At 39.8% G+C, this 19,509-nt stretch overlaps 1 protein-coding gene across 11 annotated transcripts in view; it reads left to right on the top strand.

Moving 5' to 3' along the window:
- Positions 1 to 19,509, top strand: part of clcn3 (chloride channel 3) — a 129,693-nt gene that overhangs the window by 48,665 nt on the left and 61,519 nt on the right. For 3 of the 11 annotated variants that reach the window (XM_048527447.2, XM_048527449.2, XM_048527448.1), the window contains one exon: positions 9,145 to 9,229. The exons of 7 other annotated variants lie outside the window; for them this stretch is intronic. In XM_048527447.2, coding sequence (XP_048383404.1) covers positions 9,190 to 9,229 — 40 coding nt within the window. In that variant the 5' untranslated portion in view covers positions 9,145 to 9,189. Of the gene's footprint in view, positions 1 to 1,183; positions 1,320 to 9,144; positions 9,230 to 19,509 lie in introns of those variants that run through there. One more of the 11 variants, XM_048527450.2, reaches the window with a different exon arrangement.

Below are 19,509 nucleotides of genomic sequence, written 5' to 3'. Positions count from 1 at the left end.
TATCTGGTTAGGTTTCCTTGGGTTGGTGATGTCATTTCCTGCATTGGTGATGTCATTTCCTGTTTTTTCTCAGGGGATGGTAGATTGGCTCCAGCTCAGTGAGCAAACTCACATCCAGAACCTCAACCTGAGCTACAAATCTTCTCAAATGAGTGTGCATGTCAGAGGTTAATGTCAGTTTCACAAAGCATTGATGGTGTACACTGTTTTGACATTATAAGGAACTAGGAACTCTGAGCAATGCAATCTCTTTCACTGACCTGAAACAACATTTAAAGGATGAAGTCACATAAGAACACAATTACCCTCATTCTGTTCCTTTGCCTACCTGCTTTTTCGATTGATCTTACTGTGGTAGCGTCCTGACTTAGTGTAACTTCTACTGGTTTCTTTTGTATACTGATACTTACTAATTTTAATCATTGCTTTTACAGATCCAGTTCATGGTATGGCTACTTGTGGGTTGTCGGAGTATATTCTATGCAGTGCCTGTATAAAATTTAAGGTGAACAGCAGCTGATGTAGAAACCTCCTTTGCTTGCTCAGAATATTTAATATAATACCACATCTGTCCTGAAATATGTATTCTAGTATTTTCACGTTAATTGCCCGAATTAAAATACACTCGATGAATTGCAATTTCTGAATGAAAGCATCAAAAACAATCAATTTTAAAGCTTTCATCTTCAGTTTAATGTGTATATGTAGTTTGGAGTTGATTAAAATTCTTATTGGAGCATTTATTGATTAAAGAATACAGTTTAGGAATTTTCATCAAGCACTAGATTTATGCAATTAAGTCAGTTCCAAGCAGACATGAAACTGTACTGTGACTGCTATGTGTTCATTATGAAGTCAGCAGTTGTTGTTTTGAAATTGCACAGGCTTAATTCCAGAATGTTCTAGAATATAAATGATTGCAGGTACAGTGACAAACTGTTCTGAACTGGACACCAGAGACTTAGACTAATGATTCAGAGATATGAGTTAAGATCTCACCACAACTGCTAAAGAATTTAAATTCATTATTAAACGTGGAATTAGACATGTGATCGTGAAACAACTAAATTGCCATAAAAACCCATTCTTTTATGAAAGCACTCTGATATTGCTAAGTTTTTTGGGCTAACTATAATTCCAAATCCACAGCAATGTGAGGTGAAGTTACAACATGGGACCACATGAATGATCAACAGTGGAGGCAGTACACTATAAACAGATCTAACTGATTTCACAATTGAAATGTCAGATGAAAGCTCATGAAAGAGGAGTAAGCAAGAGGAGGATGCCTAAAGAAACAGCAGCACACAAAGGAGCAGGTGAGCAGAGAGCCCCAGACAGGCGTATTGAAAGAAACCGTGAACAGTGAAATCAAAGGTAAGCTGTAAGGTGATAGGGAAAGAAAGGTCAGCCAATCAGGGGAAGGCTTGGCCGCAGATACATTGGGACCAGGGCACTTGCCTTCAGGGCAAGGAGTGAGAAAACAGGCCTGAGAGCTGCAGCTCGACTGGATTGGGAAATAAAATCTGTGACATTGTGGGAAAGACAGAATGATGATAATTTGGTGGATAATTGCTGTTTAAGACTGTGTTTGTAGGATGTAGTGGTAGGAATAAGGTTTATCAATAGTTGTACGATTAAATAAGTTACAGCCAAGTTAAATAAAGTTAGCGTAACTGAAGTTAAGACATAGTTGGGCAGCTCAGCTGTGAGTCCCATTTTATATGCAATGTCGTATACGTTGCTACTGATCAAGGCAACCATGTGCAGGATGTATCACCAGCTGCAAAAGATTGAGCTCTCACAAGAACTCAGTGAGTAGCAAGCTCAAAGATGATTATACTGCAGATAATAAGGTGGGAACCAGAAAGGGAAAATGTGCCTAACCTCGCAGTCCAAGAGAGCTGGACAGGTAATGCAGGAGATCCTGAGGTCCCACTCAGTAATTGGTTTTCAGCTTTGGATACTGGTGAAGTCATTCAACAGGGTGGGTTCATTTCTTATACTGGCTGTGATCCCTATAAAGGTCTCACCGTCTTGTCTTCATCCCTGACTTGATGAGCAGTGACTCTCTGGTCAAACTACTGCCCTTCACCTCTCTCTCTAATGAGAGAATAGCCCGATGGCCCACCTTGACTTATGATGACTTTCCTTGAATTGGTTTTTCAGAGGGGTGTTGTTGGAGCCAAGGCTCCAGTAGCACAAGATAGGAATTTCTGTGGCTGTAGACATAATTACAGGAAGGTATATTGTGTCCCTCTGCATGAAGTGACTGCAGGACATTCTTTAGGGAGAGGTTATGGCTCATGTTAGTGTCAGTGACTGAGTAGGAAAGGAGGTGATGATAGGAGCTATCAAGGGGATTGAAAAAGAGGATCTCCAAAGTAATGGTCCAGTATTGCCCCTATCCTGACCCAGGAGAGCAAGCATGTTGGCAAACTACTAAGTGCAAAAATAGCCTGGTTATAATAAATGGGGACCTCAACTATGTGAATATCAACTGGCCTACGGATAATGTGAGTGATACAGAAGAACCAAAATACTTGAACAGCATTCAAGAAAGTTTTTTAGCTGGTATGTAACAAACTGAATGGGAGGTGGGGCACAATTCTAGATTTAGTCCTAGGAAATGAAGCTGAACAAGTGACTAAAGTAACATTTGGACAGAGTGACAATAATTGCATCATTATAAGAAAAAAACAGAGACTGAAATCACTGTTCTCATTGGGGGAAATACAAATTTTACAAATCTGAAGTGATCTGACAACGGTGGACTGGATACAACTACTTTACCAAAATTCAGTGATAAATAAGTGGGAAGAATTCAAATGCAAATTTTTACAAACATAGTGTAGTCATATCCCTACACAGCAAAAGAATAGGACTGCCAAATCTAGAGCTCCCTGATAATCAGAGAGTATACGTTTGAGATAAAGCAAATAAATAGAGCTTGTGACAGAACAAAAATATTGATCCGGTAAAAAAGCCTGGAGGAGTATTAACAGTTAGAGGGGTGACATGAGAAAGGAAGTTTGGAAATTAAAATCGAGAAAAGCGCCAAGATTTTCTTGCACTGTACTCAGAGCAGTGGATAACTAAGAAAGGGGGCAAACTTATCAGAAACGTACATGGCAATTTGTGTGTTGATGCAGACAGGGTTCCTACTTAATGTTTTGCTTCTGCCTTCATAAAGTTGAGGAATGCTGCAGACATTTGTCTAAGCAGTTTGAAGGTGGTTGTTGTGGGCAAAATATCTGAATTTGAAGATGATGCTAAGCTAGGGAGAATAATCAATTGTGAGGATGATGCTGAGCAGCTTCGGAGGAATGCTGACAAGTGGACCAGATAGGCTACACACCTGGCAGATGAATCTCAATGCAGGGAAATATAAGGTAATGCATTTGGTAGAAGAAACATACAGAAACAATAGAGGGTCAATGGTTCAATTTTATGGGGAGATAAGGAGCAGATGGACTTTGGGGTTCACATGCATAATTCTCTGAAGGTAGCCATGCAGGTTGAAACAGTTGTTACAAACCCTCACAGAATATTTTGTTTTCCAAATAGAGGCGTAGAATATAAAAGCAAGGGAGTAATGGTGTACCTTGACAAATCATTGGTCGTATCCTATTTGAAGTATCATGTTCAGTTCTGGGCACCTTATTCAAGGAAGAATGTTAAAACCCTGGAGAGAATGCAAAGCAGAATTACTAAATTGATATCAGGCATGAGGGATTTTGGATACAAGGAAAGATATGAGAAATTGGGCTTATTCTCCTTGGAACAGAGAAGATTAAGAGGTGTCCTTATTGAGGTGTTCAAAATTATGAATAATTTTGACAGGGTAAAGAAGGATATTATGTATTCACTAGTTGGTACTTCAGTAACTATTATATATCAGTATAGCAATCACAACATCAAGATTATTAGCAAGAGAGCTAGGAGTGGGATAAAGAGAATCTTCTTTACACAGAGTTTTAGGGATTTGGAGTGCGCTGCTTTAGAGAGTGGTGGCAGTGGATTCCATAGGAAATTTCAAAAGGCAACTGCATGTATATTTGAAGGGGATGAATCTAAAAGGCTGCAGAGTTAGGACTGAAAAGTGAAATGATCCGGGTAGCTTTTTTGGGAGCCTGTACAGACATGGTGAGCCAAATGGCCTCCTTTCGTTCTGTAAAACTCTACGAATATTTGTTCAATTTAATTTTGAAGGTTAGGATTGAACCCACCAACATTTCAAGCTATATATTGCAAAGTGTAATAATTCAAATGGTGAAAGAAGTAACTCCTCACATCATCCTTTCGCTTTTTTGTCAATCTTTAACTCTGTGTCCTCTGGTGACTGAGCCAACTGCTACTGGAAGCCATTCCTCTCTAAATTACTCTGTCAAAACCCTTCTTAAGTTTGAATACCTTGACTGAATTTTTCTTTTAACATTTATGCTTTAAGAAGGTCAGTCTGAACTACTTCAGTCCATCTCTAATACAACCCTGATACTATTCTGGTAAATTTCCCTTCCAAGGTCTTAACATCCTATCTGAAGTATGCACACAGAACTGAATGCAGTACCCAAGCTGAACCCTCTGAAGCCTGTCCGAGTAGTCAGAGTTGTCCATTCAGTCCATGAAGCCTGTTCCACTGTTTAACACCTGCTGTACCTTGATGATAACATTGTGAATCATGTGCCATGACATTCAGCACCACTGAGTTCTGCAATTTGCTTCTATTTAAGTAGAGTACTAATTTTTTTACTTGTGTGATTGGGCAAGTTTACATTTACTGACATTGTACTCCATCTGCCAAATTTTTTCCTGCTCACTAAGCCTGCCTGTATCCGTTTTCAGATTGCAGACCTCCTTTTGATAAATTACTGTCTTGTATTACCTATCTTGATTCTCCGTTCCTTGGCTTTGCACAATCAGAGCCCATGTGGCAACCAATCAGCACCCTAATTCTCATTCACTATAAAGTATTATTCCCTTTTGAGACATGATGTTGTTGCTATTCTGTCCTGATGAGTGCAAAAAGAAAATCTCTTGACTTTTATTTCCAGCAATACTCAATTTCTGTACTATTAAGCAACTTTTTTCTCTTCTCCTCAAACTTGTATTATGCAAGTCGATGAAATTTTTTCATTATACATGCTGTGGATCAGAATCAAATGCTGTTTTCTGAGAATGATCTCAGAAGGACATTAAGGTTTCACATAAACTCTGAAGACTTGTCTAGACATTGAGATTGCCAAGCCTCCTACCACTCCCAACTGTTAAGCCTTCTAATACTTCATGTATGTTATTTCTATGTTTGTGCTTGAATTTTTCATCTTTGTAATTCTTCAGCAAAATTTTAGTTGCCTGTTTAGTTCTCTAACACATTTATCAACTGTCCTCCTTATTTTAACGCTAATGGACTTGCATTTCATTCCTTATTTTTTATTCATATTCAGAATATATCATTGGTATTTATTCTTCATTCCTGGTTGCCTTTAAGAAAGTGGTGATGTATCACTTTGTTGAACCATCGCAGTGCATGTTAAAGTGGAGTCGCAGGTAGATAGGATAATGAAGAAGGCGTGTAGTATGCTTGCCTTTATTGATAAGTGCATTGAGTGTAGGAGTTGGGAGGTCATGTTGCAGCTGTACACGACACTGACTTGGACTACTTTTAGAATACTGTGTTCAGTTCTGGTTTCCCTGCTGTGGCAAGCATGTTGTGAAACTGGCACGTGTTCAGAAAAGATTTACAAGGTTGTTGCCAAGGTTGGAGGGTTTGAGCTATAGGGAGAGGCTGAATAGACTGGGGCTATTTTCCCTGGAACGTCAGAGACTGAGGGATGACCTTCTAAAATCATGAAGGGCATAGATAGGGTTAATTGCCAAGTTCTTTTCCCCATGGTAGGGGAGCCCAAAACTAGAAGGCATAGGTTTAAGGCGAGAGGTCAAAGATTTAAAAGGGACTGAAGGGATGCCATTTTCACACAGAGGGTGGTGTATGTATGGAATGAGCTGTTGGAGGCAGTGGTGGAGGCTGGTACAATTACAATATTTAAAAGGCATCTGGATAGGCACATGAATAGGAGGGATTTAGAGGGATACAGGCCAAATGCTGGCAAATGGAACTACATAAATTTAGGATACCTAGTCAGGATGGACGAGTTGAACCGAAGGCTCTGTTTCCATGCTGTACAGCTCTGTGACTCCGTAACTTTACAATGCTATTGTGTAAGTTTTCATGATTTTGACCCAGTGGTATTGAAAGAATATCCAGGTCGTTCTGGTCAATTTGGAAGAGCAAAGCTCAATTACTGACTGACCACCTAATGACTCCTTAGAATCAAAAATAAAGAGGTCAGTATAGAAGCAGGCTATTTGGCTTATTATGCCAATGCCAGCTCATTAGAACTAAGCAATGAATTTTTCTCCCCTGGTCTGTCTTGAAAAACCTGGATGCTTTTCTTTTCCCCAAGTGTTTGTCCAGTCTGCGTTCAAAGGTTGCTGTTGAATCTGCTTTTTCAGGCTGTGTGTTTCAGATTTTAACAACTTGCTGGATAAACTGTTATCTGTTTCATATTGCCTCTGGCTCTTTTGCCAATCACCATAAAGCAGTGTCCTCTTCATGAAGAAATAAACAGTTTTGTGCAGCAAGGAAGTGCCAGTTGTGTTTAGCCATGGGACAGTCACTCCTGAACTAGAAGGTTTTGGTTTCAAATTCCATTTCAGAACCTGGGATGTAACTAAGACTGCCAGTTCGGTGCAGCATTGTTGCATTTTTAAAGCGATCTGTCAGATGCCCAATTTTTTAATCTTCTTTGTTTTTCTTCCCACTTCTCGAAGCACATGAGGCACAGAAAAGCATATGCTTTTATATCTGTTACAGTGGTCAGTTTGAACACTGGTAAAATAGGTGCACATGATTTCCTAACAATGCTAGAAGCCCTTGTACATTTTCATTCAATTTCCTAGCCAGCTCCATTTAGTACCTATAAAATCAGCCATTCATCTTATCAGCTATTCATGGGTCACTTTACACATGGGTATTATTTAGACTTGTAGAGTCTCACAGCATGGAAGCATTTGCTGATGTAATATTGATACCATAAATAAGGGTACACTACCTTCAAAGGGTTTACAGACATTGCCAACCATGATTTATTCAAGTATTGTTACTGTGAATCAGCTTGATTCTTGGTAATTGTTTGGCAGTCCAAAGACTACGTGGATTAGCCTTGCTAATTTGCCCATGTGTCCGGGGATCTGTAGGTTTGGTGGATTAGCCATAAGAAATGCAGGGTTACAGGGATGGTGTAGGGATTGAGTCTGGGTGGGATGCTCTTTGTAGAGTCGGTGTGGACTTGTTTTGCCGAGTGGCCAGTTTTCATAATGTAGGGATTCTATGATTGTGTTGACAGCTAAAGTTGGACCGGTAAAGTGACCTGCCTTTAATCTCACTTCTTTATCTCAAGCTAGCAATTCATTTGCAAAGCACAACATTAAAACTAAGCCATTGGCAATATTTTAATACTTCTTACTGTCTTCAGATACAAAAGATATTTTATGACCGATTCTGTCCCAAAGCTCCTCATCCTTTGTGTTTCTGAAAGGCAGGGGCTAGCAGTTGTGGTTTAACTCTCAGCGTGTGTGACAGTTAACGTTTTGATTGAATGCTCTTTGTTATGGACACAGCGACAGCTATGGCTTTAAATGCTGTTGTGAATTGACAGCACTGCTTCTGAAAGTGTTGGTTTATTCAGTCCAACAGTCTTAAGTAAATTTGGACTTGCAGTAATGACATTAATAAGAAGAACTAAAAAAACGGTGAGTATTAATCTCGTTTGCTTGCAAAGGTGCATTTGTATCTTGAGACAATTGTTACTGAACAGTGGCAGTAATTTAATATCAATATACTTTAAAATAATAAAGACTTATATAACTAATTTACATATGAAGAAAGTATTTTTCAGGAACCCCACTGAACTATTATAGTAAAGGAGGGGACCTCGGAAGCAAAAAATGGCCAAATATATCTGGCCTTGAAAATGTGATGACGTGAAATATAAATATAATTTTCTTCTTTATTGATTATTTAGTTGAAAAGTAGATTACTCACCTTGATTCGTCCAATCAGCTTGCACCTTTCTCACCCTTAAAAAATTTACTAATGGACGTCTCCAGACTTAGTTTAGCATATGTCAGTAGATGATTGAAGCATGGAGAATCAAACTTGGAACTCATAGCCCTAATATTACCTGGTGCAGTCCTGATCTCTTCTGTCTATTCATGACGCCATCAGAGAATGAACAGCTTAAACATTTCTTCCCACAACCTTTGGAGTGTTGAACAATCTACATTTGCTTCTGCTATGGCAGTATGCTATTGTAGTTTCATGTCAAGTCGAATTATTTTTGTTCATAGGCCACAGGAAGCTAATGGCTTTCAATACTCGATTAATTATGAGTCAGGTAATTGATCTTTCAAAAAGCACATTTATGTAGATTACTGAAACTACTGCTACTGAATTACCCTGTGAATTATTGATAACTCAGTTGTAGTAAACTGGAATTGAAGCCTATTTCTAAAGCATAACATGCAGTAGTGTCAATATGTGCACAGAAAAATCTGTGTTATAAATAGAACAGTTTATTCTTTGTTGTGTACTTTGTGGGGTGCGTAAAAGGCATTGATAGCAGGTCCAGCACTAAATGTTTCCTGTACGTTATCCTTCAAAGCTCTGATTTGTACCAACAGTTTATAATAGCATCTGTTTTTTTTTAAGCATGTACTACATGAAGGTTTAAATGGATTACTTTATTTTGACATGCATATTAAATGTTTTGTTTAAAATGTGACAATATTTTGTAATGTTTAATATATCAAAAAATGTTTGCTGATTTCTAATTTTCACCAGTCCAGTTATTGCAAATTGTGACGTAAGTAGTAGTCTCTGATTTTGCCTGCTTTGCGAAATAAATTCACAGCCCAGTATGCTATATGATTTTTTTTGTGTGATTTTCATGCATAGTATGTACCAGCCCACAAGAATGCTCCAGAACTTTTCTTTGCATTTTTGTCTTTTGTCCATGAGAAATAATTTTAGCCTGTGCTTGATTTATTTTGCCCTCACCAATTTTCTTTGTTTCCCTCAAGGTATTACTTTGACCCATTAATAATACTATCACACTAAATTTGCTAATGAACAAAAGAGGAGGGGCGACGAAGGTATTTTTACCCGGTGAGTTGTGATCTGGGATACACTGCTTGAAATGATAGTGTAAGCAGTTTTATTGGTAATATTCAAATGGATGTTGGATAAACACTCGGAAGTGAAAAGTTTCTAAAGCAATGGAGGAAGCTGGGTAATTGGAACAAATGGCATAGCTCTTCAGAGAGTCCCAGAGAATTTTTGGCTTTCAGAAGTTGTGCTGCTTGCTATTATTCTTTGAATAGTTGGCCAACATGTGACATTAACCATTTAAGTGCTCAATAATCTTCAGAATAGTTGTATCAGCCACTGACTCCTCGGTGGATCAGTGTGATCTTTGATGTCGAGACTTCTATCCAGTCATGCCAATTGAAGATTTTCCAAAATCTACTAAACAGGTTATTCCTGTTCAAACCTTAAACTGTGTAAGCTCATTAACCATATAATGCTAGTTATTTGTCTTGTCCTACTTCCTTCTGAAATCCAAACTGATCATTTACAATATTGTGCTGTGCCTTCCAACTCACTGTCTTTGACATTACACTCGGCACAATATTTGATGCACGGGCACTGTTCGACAGTCAAAAACATTGGTGTGCCTTTGGCTTCTTCGGATTAGTGTTATTGTTGGCGTGAAGTGTGCTGGCCGTTCTTCTGAGAAGTAAATATCTTTGTAAAGCTCAGTTAATGCTGATGTTAAATATTTAATTGATTCTTCAGCTTTTTAATCTATTCCTGTTGTTTGTTCGTATCTTGCTCTCTTGTGTTCTGGTCCAGTGAAATTGATGTCTTGTGATTTAGATAAAGCTTTTGATTATGTTGACTGGGTTAAGCTCTTAGCACTGCTGAAACATGTTGAAAATAGATTGAAAAGATAGATAAGGACCGTTAAGAAATCTGTACGTAGATCAAACACGAGCAGTGATAGTCGTCAACAGGGCGTCAAAATGTTTTAAGCATAATTGACAAGGGAACTGGTCATCACCAGTCTTAGTATCTGCACAGAAGAAATGATCAAAGAAGCATTTGAAGACACAAAATCTTGTGTGAGGTTTGGCAAATTATAATGTCATTTGGATTTACAAATGATATTTTAAAAAGCACTTGTGGCAAGCACAGAAGGGTTAGAGGAGTAGTAGACAAAGTAGCTGTAAGCTATTGGGCTGCAGTGACAATTTCCCTGCTTCTGAGCTAGGAGGCCAATTTGAGTCCCACCTGCTCTAGAGTGTGTAATAGTATCTATGAACAGGTTGTTTAGATAATATCTAGATTCGGTAGATTAGTAAAAGCAGGCATGCATCTTTGGAAAGTGAACATTTGGAAAAAAAACAAAGTGGTGTATTTCTCAAAATTATCAAGAAATGCTCATACCATATTATGATATGTTACATCTATACAAAACATTAGTAAGGCCACATCTGGAGTACTGCCTACATATCTGGTTGTCCTGTTTTAGGAAGGATGATATTAAACTGGAAAGTGTGTAAAAAAGGATTTTCAAGTTTGAAAAACTTCAAAAATCCAACTTGGATTTGGATTTTTGTTTCCTGTCACTGCAAGATGTGCACCTGCCAAAAGGAGATAAATTTGCTTAATAGCTTTGAACTGTGGGTTTGAAGTAAAAGGGAAAGAATTTACTGGACAGCAAAAATAACACGATCAAGCGCTGTGAAGAGTGAATGAATAAAATTCATTTGTTGAACATTCCTAATTAGGAAGAGGCAGAGAAACTGTATTGAACATGTTTTAAGAGAAAATGAACTTGAAACGTTCCAGTTCAAAGATTTTAAGAAGAAAGGGAGCATGAGATAAATAGAAGATATTGTTGAATGTCTTGAAAATTTAAGGAAATTCTTGTCATATGTAAAAGACAGTACTGAGTAGAGAAATATAAAAAAAGTACTTTGCCTGAAGGCAGGTGATTGGTTCACAGAACCCATGATGATGAGGATGATGGTCTTTGGCTGAGCTACTAATTTTGCATTCCTGATTGTTGCAAGAATTTGACTTTAAAAAAAGACATCCCTGCATGACTGGACCCGTTTCTGCATTGGTTGTTAGCTACTGTTAATTGAGTAAAAGTGTGATTTGGTTTTCAAATCCCTGAATTATCAAATTTTTAAAGTGTAGAAGGATGTCATTCAGTTCATTAAGTCTGTGCTGATTCTTGAATTCATGATTGTCATGCCTTTTTCCAGTAACTCTACCCACTTTTCCTTTTCAAATAACAGCAGACTTCTCTTTTCAGTGTTTCACTTGAACCTTACTCCATCCACTGTCAGGTAGTGCATTCCGGTCCTCAACCAGTCAATGCATAAAAAAGTTTTTCTTCAAGTCAATAAAATGTGAGGCTGGATGAACACAGCAGGCCAAGCAGCATCTCAGGAGCACAAAAGCTGACGTTTCGGGCCTAGACCCTTCATCAGAGATCTTCATCAGCCTCTCTGATGAAGGGTCTAGGCCCGAAACGTCAGCTTTTGTGCTCCTGAGATGCTGCTTGGCCTGCTGTGTTCATCCAGCCTCACACTTTATTATCTCGGAATTCTCTAGCATCTGCAGTTCCCATTATCTCTTTTCTTCAAGTCAGTTTTTGTTTGTTTTACCAATTGCTTCAGATCTGTTCTTGATCCTTTCATGTGTGTGAACCATTTCTCCTATCTACTCTAGCCAGACCGTTAAAGGTTTTTAATAGCTCTGTCCAGTCTCTTCTCAGTGTTCTCATTGCAGGAGAGAAAGCTAACTTTTCCAGTCTGTCACATCTGAAGTTTCTCACCCCTGGAGCCAAACTTGTGAATATTTCCTGCACCCTCTCTAATGCCTCCTTGTTCTGCCTAAAGTATGGTGCCCTGAACTGAATGCAAAACTGCAGCTGATACCAAACTAGTGTCTTAAACTAGATCAGCGTAACCTGTTGCTCCTGTACACTATATTCTGTTACTCATAAAGCCTAAGATAGTCTCCTGCTTCTTACAATGACTTCTGCACGTGTACATACATGTCTTTCTGTTCCTGCACCAACTTTAACATTTTTCCCATTATTTTATGTTGTCTGTCCATGTTCCTCGTATAAAAATAAATCATTTCACTTTGGATGCATCATTGGAAAACTGGTCATCAAGGCTATTTGTTCTGATAGCACAAATGCTTGATCAAGTGCTTTGTGAGTACTCCAATCCGTTAGAAAACTGAGCTTCAAATGTATGTAGGGTAGAAGGACAATGGCAGTGAATCATGCAACAGACAGTGATTACAAATTGTCAAATTTATTATCCTAATAATTACTAATATGGATAAAGTGGATATGCGTTATGATCACTTCTTGAACCATTGTTCTTGAAGGTTCAATGACATGTTTGGTGGAATAGGTGGTTCCAGGAAAGTGAATAAAAAGTGATTTGAGATGGAGTGGTCATGTGAAATTTAGTCTACTGCTCAGACTTTTGTCTAATTAACTTGTTTCCATATTGCAATTTCTACATAACGTTTTGTTTTGCAGTTTATTTAGGAATTAAACTAAGTTCTTTTACATGTGTGATAATCAATGAATTGTAATGAACTTGGACCTGGGTTCTTTTGCAGAAGCAATTTCAGTCTGTACCTTCAGCATGTTAACGTGTTATTAACATTCATTTTTGTCTGAAAAGTGCATACTCCAATCTATTTAAAGAATTAAGGTCATTACACAGTTATTCATGTCTGGATTGGTAGCTGCTTTTTTGTTTAGACTGCCTCAGCACAGAAAACTGCTGAGATAATAAATTGTGAGGCTGGATGAACACAGCAGGCCAAGCAGCATCTCGGGAGCACAAAAGCTGACGTTTCGGGCCTAGACCCCATCAGAGGGTCTAGGCCCGAAACGTCAGCTTTTGTGCTCCTGAGATGCTGCTTGGCCTGCTGTGTTCATCCAGCCTCACATTTTATTATCTTGGATTCTCCAGCATCTGCAGTTCCCATTATCTCTATCACAGAAAACTGCTGTGTGTTTATTTCAACTTTCTGACCTAGCCCTCTTCACTGATGGGAAAGACCTGCTAGACATTGCAGCACAATGATATATATTCAGGATTGAATCTACACCCCATGAAGTCTCATGGCATCAGGCCAAAAATGTATAAGGATATCTTCTGCTCATTGTTACAACCACTCTTCGCCCAAATTAATTTTTTATCCATTCATGGGATGTGGGTATCAGTGGCTCAGCCAACATTTATTGCCAAAACCTAGATGTGAAGGTGAGACTGAATTGCTGCCTTGAACTGCTGCAGCCCATTTGGATTCGATAGACTCAGTACTGTTAGGGAGGCAGTTCTCAATTGTTAAATCAGTACAAATTGAATGCCATTGGAAGAAGCACGGAATTAGGAAGGCCACAGAATATAATCTGGGTGGAAAAACTTCAAGTCCATCATCAGGAATGGATTGGTAGCAGCCCAACTGATCAAACTGGCTGAATCATGATTGTCACTCCTGCCGTATTGGGCATGTGGCAGGTGATGAGCGAATCAGTATGAGAGCAAAACTTAGTTGACCTGGCCCTCACTAATGTGGTGTGAGAACTCTGAAATTTTGCGGTGTGAAAGCAATTACTTAACAAAATGTTATGCTTGCTGTTAATTTCAGATTCAGTTGAGGAAGTAGGTTAACAAGATTGTGACTCATTACCAATCTTCTTACATTGACCAACAGATGAAGCAAGACAAGTGTGTCTTTAGCTCTTTTCGAAGTCTGCCTGTGACTTTGTTTATACAGCTGGGTCTTATACTTAATGCAATTAGCAAGTTATATAATACTTAAGCCTATCACAAGAAGTGCACATGGACATCCAAACAACATTTGACAAAATGCTATATAATAGGCTTCTCAACAAAATGAAAACCATGGAATTAAAAGGGACCATGACAGCATGAATAATAGTTTCACTGAGTAACAGAATGGTGGTGAACTGTTGACTTTTGTCAGGTGAAAGTTGACATTGACGGGTTCCTGGAATCGATGTTAGGAACACTGTTTTTCTTGATATATTGTTAGTGGCCTAGACTTTGGTGAACAGAGGAAGGGCAAATCACTTAAGACCGAGATGAGAAATACCTTCTCTAAAAGGTTTGTCATTCTTTGCAACTCTCTGCCCCAGAGGATTAGTGTTAACATTGTTGAATGCATTAAAGGCTAGATTAGACAGACTTTTCATCTCTTACAAAATCAAATGTTATGGAGAACAGTCAAGAAGTAGAATTAAAGCTGAAGATCAATAAAGTCATACTGAATGTCATTGCAGGCTTGACAGGCTGTTTGTTTGATCTACCCTGCTCCTATTCTTGTATTTTGGAAATACCAAAAAAGTCCAAGAATATATGAGGAAGAGCTGCATTGTGCAGCAAGTAGTCAGGATTGGGTTTTACTTTCTGACCTTGTGGTACAGTCAAGTGTCAATTGTACTTATAAGAAGTAATTGTATTATTATCTGAATCGGGAAAAGAAACTTGTAGAGCTATGAAGAAATCATAGACAGAGCAGAACTAGCTACATTGCTGTTGCAGGACAGGTTGAAGGGCCTCCTCCTTTGCTGTAGCCACACTGTAGCCATAGAAGTAATCAGTGGCATTGCAATTTTTACTAAATTAAACAGCGATTTGTAGTTACCAAGACTTGATGTGGTAACGGTGAATTTTCCATGAGGAAGCTTGTTTTTTGCACTGTACAGTGTGTCAGGATCACACGTTAGTTCCAAAGCTGCTTTTAATTATCGGCCCTCTCAGAAAAGAGCAGCTGAGTGCAAAGCCTACTCCCCAGCACTGTTTCACCCGTAAAATAAAACAAATGTTAAAGATAATTGATTGTGAGTACTGGTATGCTTGGTGCAACAATATTTTTTACTTCCATATTGTGTTACAAACAGCTTCTAAATGCATGTTAATTTGGTAGTCCAACTTAACATTATACTTGGTGTCATTAGGATATAGCATTTCTTCAGATGGTCATCCTACCTTTATACATCTAGGTTGTATTTTGACAATGCCAGTGTGCTGTAGGGTCTAAATGGTGTGAGCTGGCTTGCTGCAGGCAGAAAATAGAAAAGAAAGTAGAATGTTCATGTAAAATGTAGGTGGAGTATGTCAACTCATGAAATAGGCTCGTCTCTTCTAATTGCTGGTCTCCCTTCCTAAAATATGCATATGTCTCCACTGCTGTAGTAAGGCAGGATGAGGCTTGTAAAGAACTGAAAGTATTGACAAATAATTTTTTCTCTGTTGGAAGCTTAATGTAATTTACTTAATAACTATAGATACTTAATGTGTAGCTTCTTCTGTTGACATGTAGATTCTTGTCTAAGTGTGAATCAAGTAGCTTGTTAAAAACAGTCAACTATTTTTCAACGATAGATCAGAAACATCAGAAAAAGAACAAGATATTTTCGTAAATGAAGAAATGCTCATAAATTTGTGTAACATTTTTGTTTGATGAAGTTAGTATGGAGTTTTTTTTTGTATTCCTTTGTGGGATGTGAACATCGCTGTCTGGCTAGTATTTATTGCCCACAGTCATCCATATTGCTGTGGGGCTGGAATCACATCAAGACAGGCCAGTAAAGACAGTAGATTTCCTTTCCTGAAGACATGAATGAACCAGATAGTCTTTACAACAAATTCACTTTGATTAGGAAATCAATGATGATTTGCAACAAGCACAACTGATTTTGGAGAACAGGGTAGGAGAATAGCAGAAAAGTCCTTGTACAAACTGCTGAATGAACTTGAATGCTTTGCTGCAGTGAGTGGTAGGAAAGACCATTGAACTACTTCAGGGAAAGTTGTATCAAACTATTTGAAGCCAAGTAAGTTAGATTACAGAGGTATAAGAAAAACAGATAGTGTTAGTTTTGGATTATTGTAGCAAGCTGCTGATACACTTTCTGTGGCACGATCGGACTGTAAGTGCTTATTCTCCAGGAAATGGAACCATCACAGAATTAGGGTATTGTCTTTCCCTCTCTCGTTCTCATTTCTTAAAATTGTTATCTTAATATCCTTGGTTTTGCATTGAGTTATTAGTCAGTGGACACGGAACAGTGGTTAAAGGAAATGCTCTTTTGGGTCATGGATTATTGTTATGAACATATACTTGAAACCAATATTTTTCGTCTCAGCTGACATGGTTGATGGGTGGCCTAAGAAAAGTCAGAACTGCAAAGAATGCTGATGGGTAAATACAGTTGGAATAAATTGGGTCTGATTGTAGAAGGTAATGATCAAATATTCCAAAGCAAAGTTAGAAATATTTTTGTTAATGTGAGGGATTTGGTATTATTGTTGTAACAGATTTTTAAATGAAATTAAATATTTCCTTAAACGAGAGGCATATTAACAGGTTTGGGAACCAGCAGGAGAGTGGAATTAGACCAAACAGTGCATGAGAAGAAAAGATTTGATCATGAAAATGTTTCTTTCCGTTGAATATTATTATTCTACACTGGCTCAATGTATGAGATGAACTATAGGCAGGTCACTGAACATGTAAATCAGGTCAGAAGTGATTAATTTTGGTCAGAAGAACAGGGTGTGGCAATATAAAATGAAGGCTACAATTCCAAAGTGTATGCAAGAGCAGATGAACCTGCAAATATATATGCATAAGTAATTGACAGGAATGTTGAGAGAGAAGCTAAACAAATTATGTGGGACCCTAGACATTATAAATAGACAAAAGCAAGGAAGTTATGATAAAGCAATAAAATAATGGTGAATTGAATGTTTTTTTTAAAAAATGATTCTGGATCGTAGGAAAACAGCAAATGTGTGGCACTTAGTGAATTGTATCTTTTGTGAAACAAAACATGCAGGATGAATGAAATGATCTTATGTCTTCAATGATCCCATCTGACACTGCACACATTTGGTTATTGCTGGTTGAAATTACGTGAAATTAGCTTTATTGAGTCGATACTTTTTTTAAACAGATTTCATTGAAATAAAAAAAATGCATTTTCTGGAAGCAGTTTGTGCTCAATAGCTGGAACTTCGGCCAGAAGTACACAAGAAACTTCATTTATGTAGGGCAATTGCCCGATTAATGTCTGGATTAATGTGGACACACTTCTCTTGAATGCAGGTATTTTCAGCTGATTCTGCATAATAATCCTTATTTCACTCGAGTTTAACCTGAAATTTAAGAAATTACAGCATTAGCATTTAGCAAACAAATACTTTTCCTTCACATTTCAATCATTCTTAATGGCTTATCTTTTCATCCACAGTTCATGAGTTTAATGTTTTGCCATTTGAATGATACCCCAGGGCAGATACTTGCCTAATTTATATTCACCATGACTCAACTGATAGCCATCTAGCCTCTGAGCTGTATGATTGAGTTTAAGATCTAAAATAATGAAATGTGAGGCTGGATGAACACAGCAAGGCCCAGCAGCATCTCAGGAGCACAAAAGCTGACGTTTCGGGCCTAGACCCTTCATCAGAGAGGGGGATGGGGTGAGGGTTCTGGAATAAATAGGGAGAGAGGGGGAGGCGGACCGAAGATGGAGAGAAAAGAAGATAGGTAGAGGGGAGAGTATAGGTGGGGAGGGGATAGGTCAGTCCAGGGAAGATGGACAGATCAAGGAGGTAGGATGAGGTTAGTAGGTAGGAGATGGAGGTGCGGCTTGGGGTGGGAGGAAGGGATGGGTGAGAGGAAGAACAGGTTAGGGAGGCAGAGACAGGTTGGACTGGTTTTGGGATGCAGTGGGTGGAGGGGAAGAGCTGGGCTGGTTGTGTCGTGCAGTGGGGGGAGGAGACAAACTGGGCTGGTTTTGGGATGCGGTGAGAGAAGGGGAGATTTTGAAGCTGGTGAAGTCCACATTGATACCATTGGGCTGCAGGGTTCCCAAGCAGAATGTGAGTTGCTGTTCCTGCAACCTTCGGGTGGCATCATTGTGGCACTGCAGGAGGCCGATGATGGACATGTCATCTAAAGAATGGGAGGGGGAGAGGAAATGGTTTGCGACTGGGAGGTGCAGTTGTTTATTGCGAACTGAGCGGAGGTGTTCTGCAAAGCGGTCCCCAAGCCTCCGCTTGGTTTCCCCAATGTAGAGGAAGCCACACCGAGTACAGTGGATGCAGTATACCACATTGGCAGATGTGCAGGTGAACCTCTGCTTAATGTGGAAAGTTATCTTGGGGCCTGGGGTGGGGCTGAGGGAGGAGGTGTGGGGGCAAGTGTAGCACTTCCTGCGGTTGCAGGGGAAGGTGCCGGGTGTGGTGGGGTTGGAGGGCAGTGTGGAGCGAACAAGGGAGTCATGGATAGAGTGGTCTCTCCGGAAAGCAGACGGGTGGGGATGGAAAAATGTCTTGGGTGGTCGGGTCGGTTTGTAGATGGCGGAAGTGTCGGAGGATGATGCGTTGTATCCGGAGGTTGGTGGGGTGGTGTGTGAGAACGAGGGGGATCCTCTTAGGGCGGTTGTGGCGGGGGCGGGGTGTGGGGGATGTGTTGCGGGAAATGTGGGAGACGCAGTCAAGGGCGTTCTCGACCACTGTGGGGTGGAAAGTTGCGGTCCTTGAAGAACTTGGACATCTGGGATGTGCGGGAGTGGAATGCCTCATCGTGGGAGCAGATGAGGCGGAGGCGGAGGAATTGGGAATAGCGGATGGAATTTTTGCAGGAGAGTGGGTGGGAGCTGCACCACCCAGTTGCAAACCATTTCCACTCCCCCTCCCATTCTTTAGATGACATGTCCATCATCGGCCTCCTGCAGTGCCACAATGATGCCACCCGAAGGTTGCAGGAACAGCAACTCACATTCCGCTTGGGAACCCTGCAGCCCGAGGGTATCAATGTGGACTTCACCAGCTTCAAAATCTCCCCTTCCCCCACCGCATCCCAAAACCAGCCCAGTTTTTCCCCTCCCCCCACTGCACGACACAACCAGCCCAGCTCTTCCCCTCCACCCACTGCATCCCAAAACCAGTCCAACCTGTCTCTGCCTCCCTAACCTGTTCTTGCTCTCACCCATCCCTTCCTCCCACCCCAAGCCACACCTCCATCTCCTACCTACTAACCTCATCCCACCTCCTTGACCTGTCCGTCTTCCCTGGACTGACCTAACCCCTCCCTACCTCCCCACCTATACTCTCCTCTCCACCTATCTTCTTTTCTCTCCATCTTCGGTCCGCCTCCCCCTCTCTCCCTATTTATTCCAGAACCCCCACCCCATCCCCCTCTCTGATGAAGGGTCTAGGCCCGAAACGTCAGCTTTTGTGCTCCTGAGATGCTGCTGGGCCTGCTGTGTTCATCCAGCCTCACATTTCATTGTCTTGGATTCT

Source organism: Stegostoma tigrinum, chromosome 3, assembly GCF_030684315.1.
Source record: "Stegostoma tigrinum isolate sSteTig4 chromosome 3, sSteTig4.hap1, whole genome shotgun sequence".
Lineage (NCBI taxonomy): Eukaryota > Metazoa > Chordata > Chondrichthyes > Orectolobiformes > Stegostomatidae > Stegostoma > Stegostoma tigrinum.
This window is presented reverse-complemented; position numbering and strand designations above follow the sequence as displayed.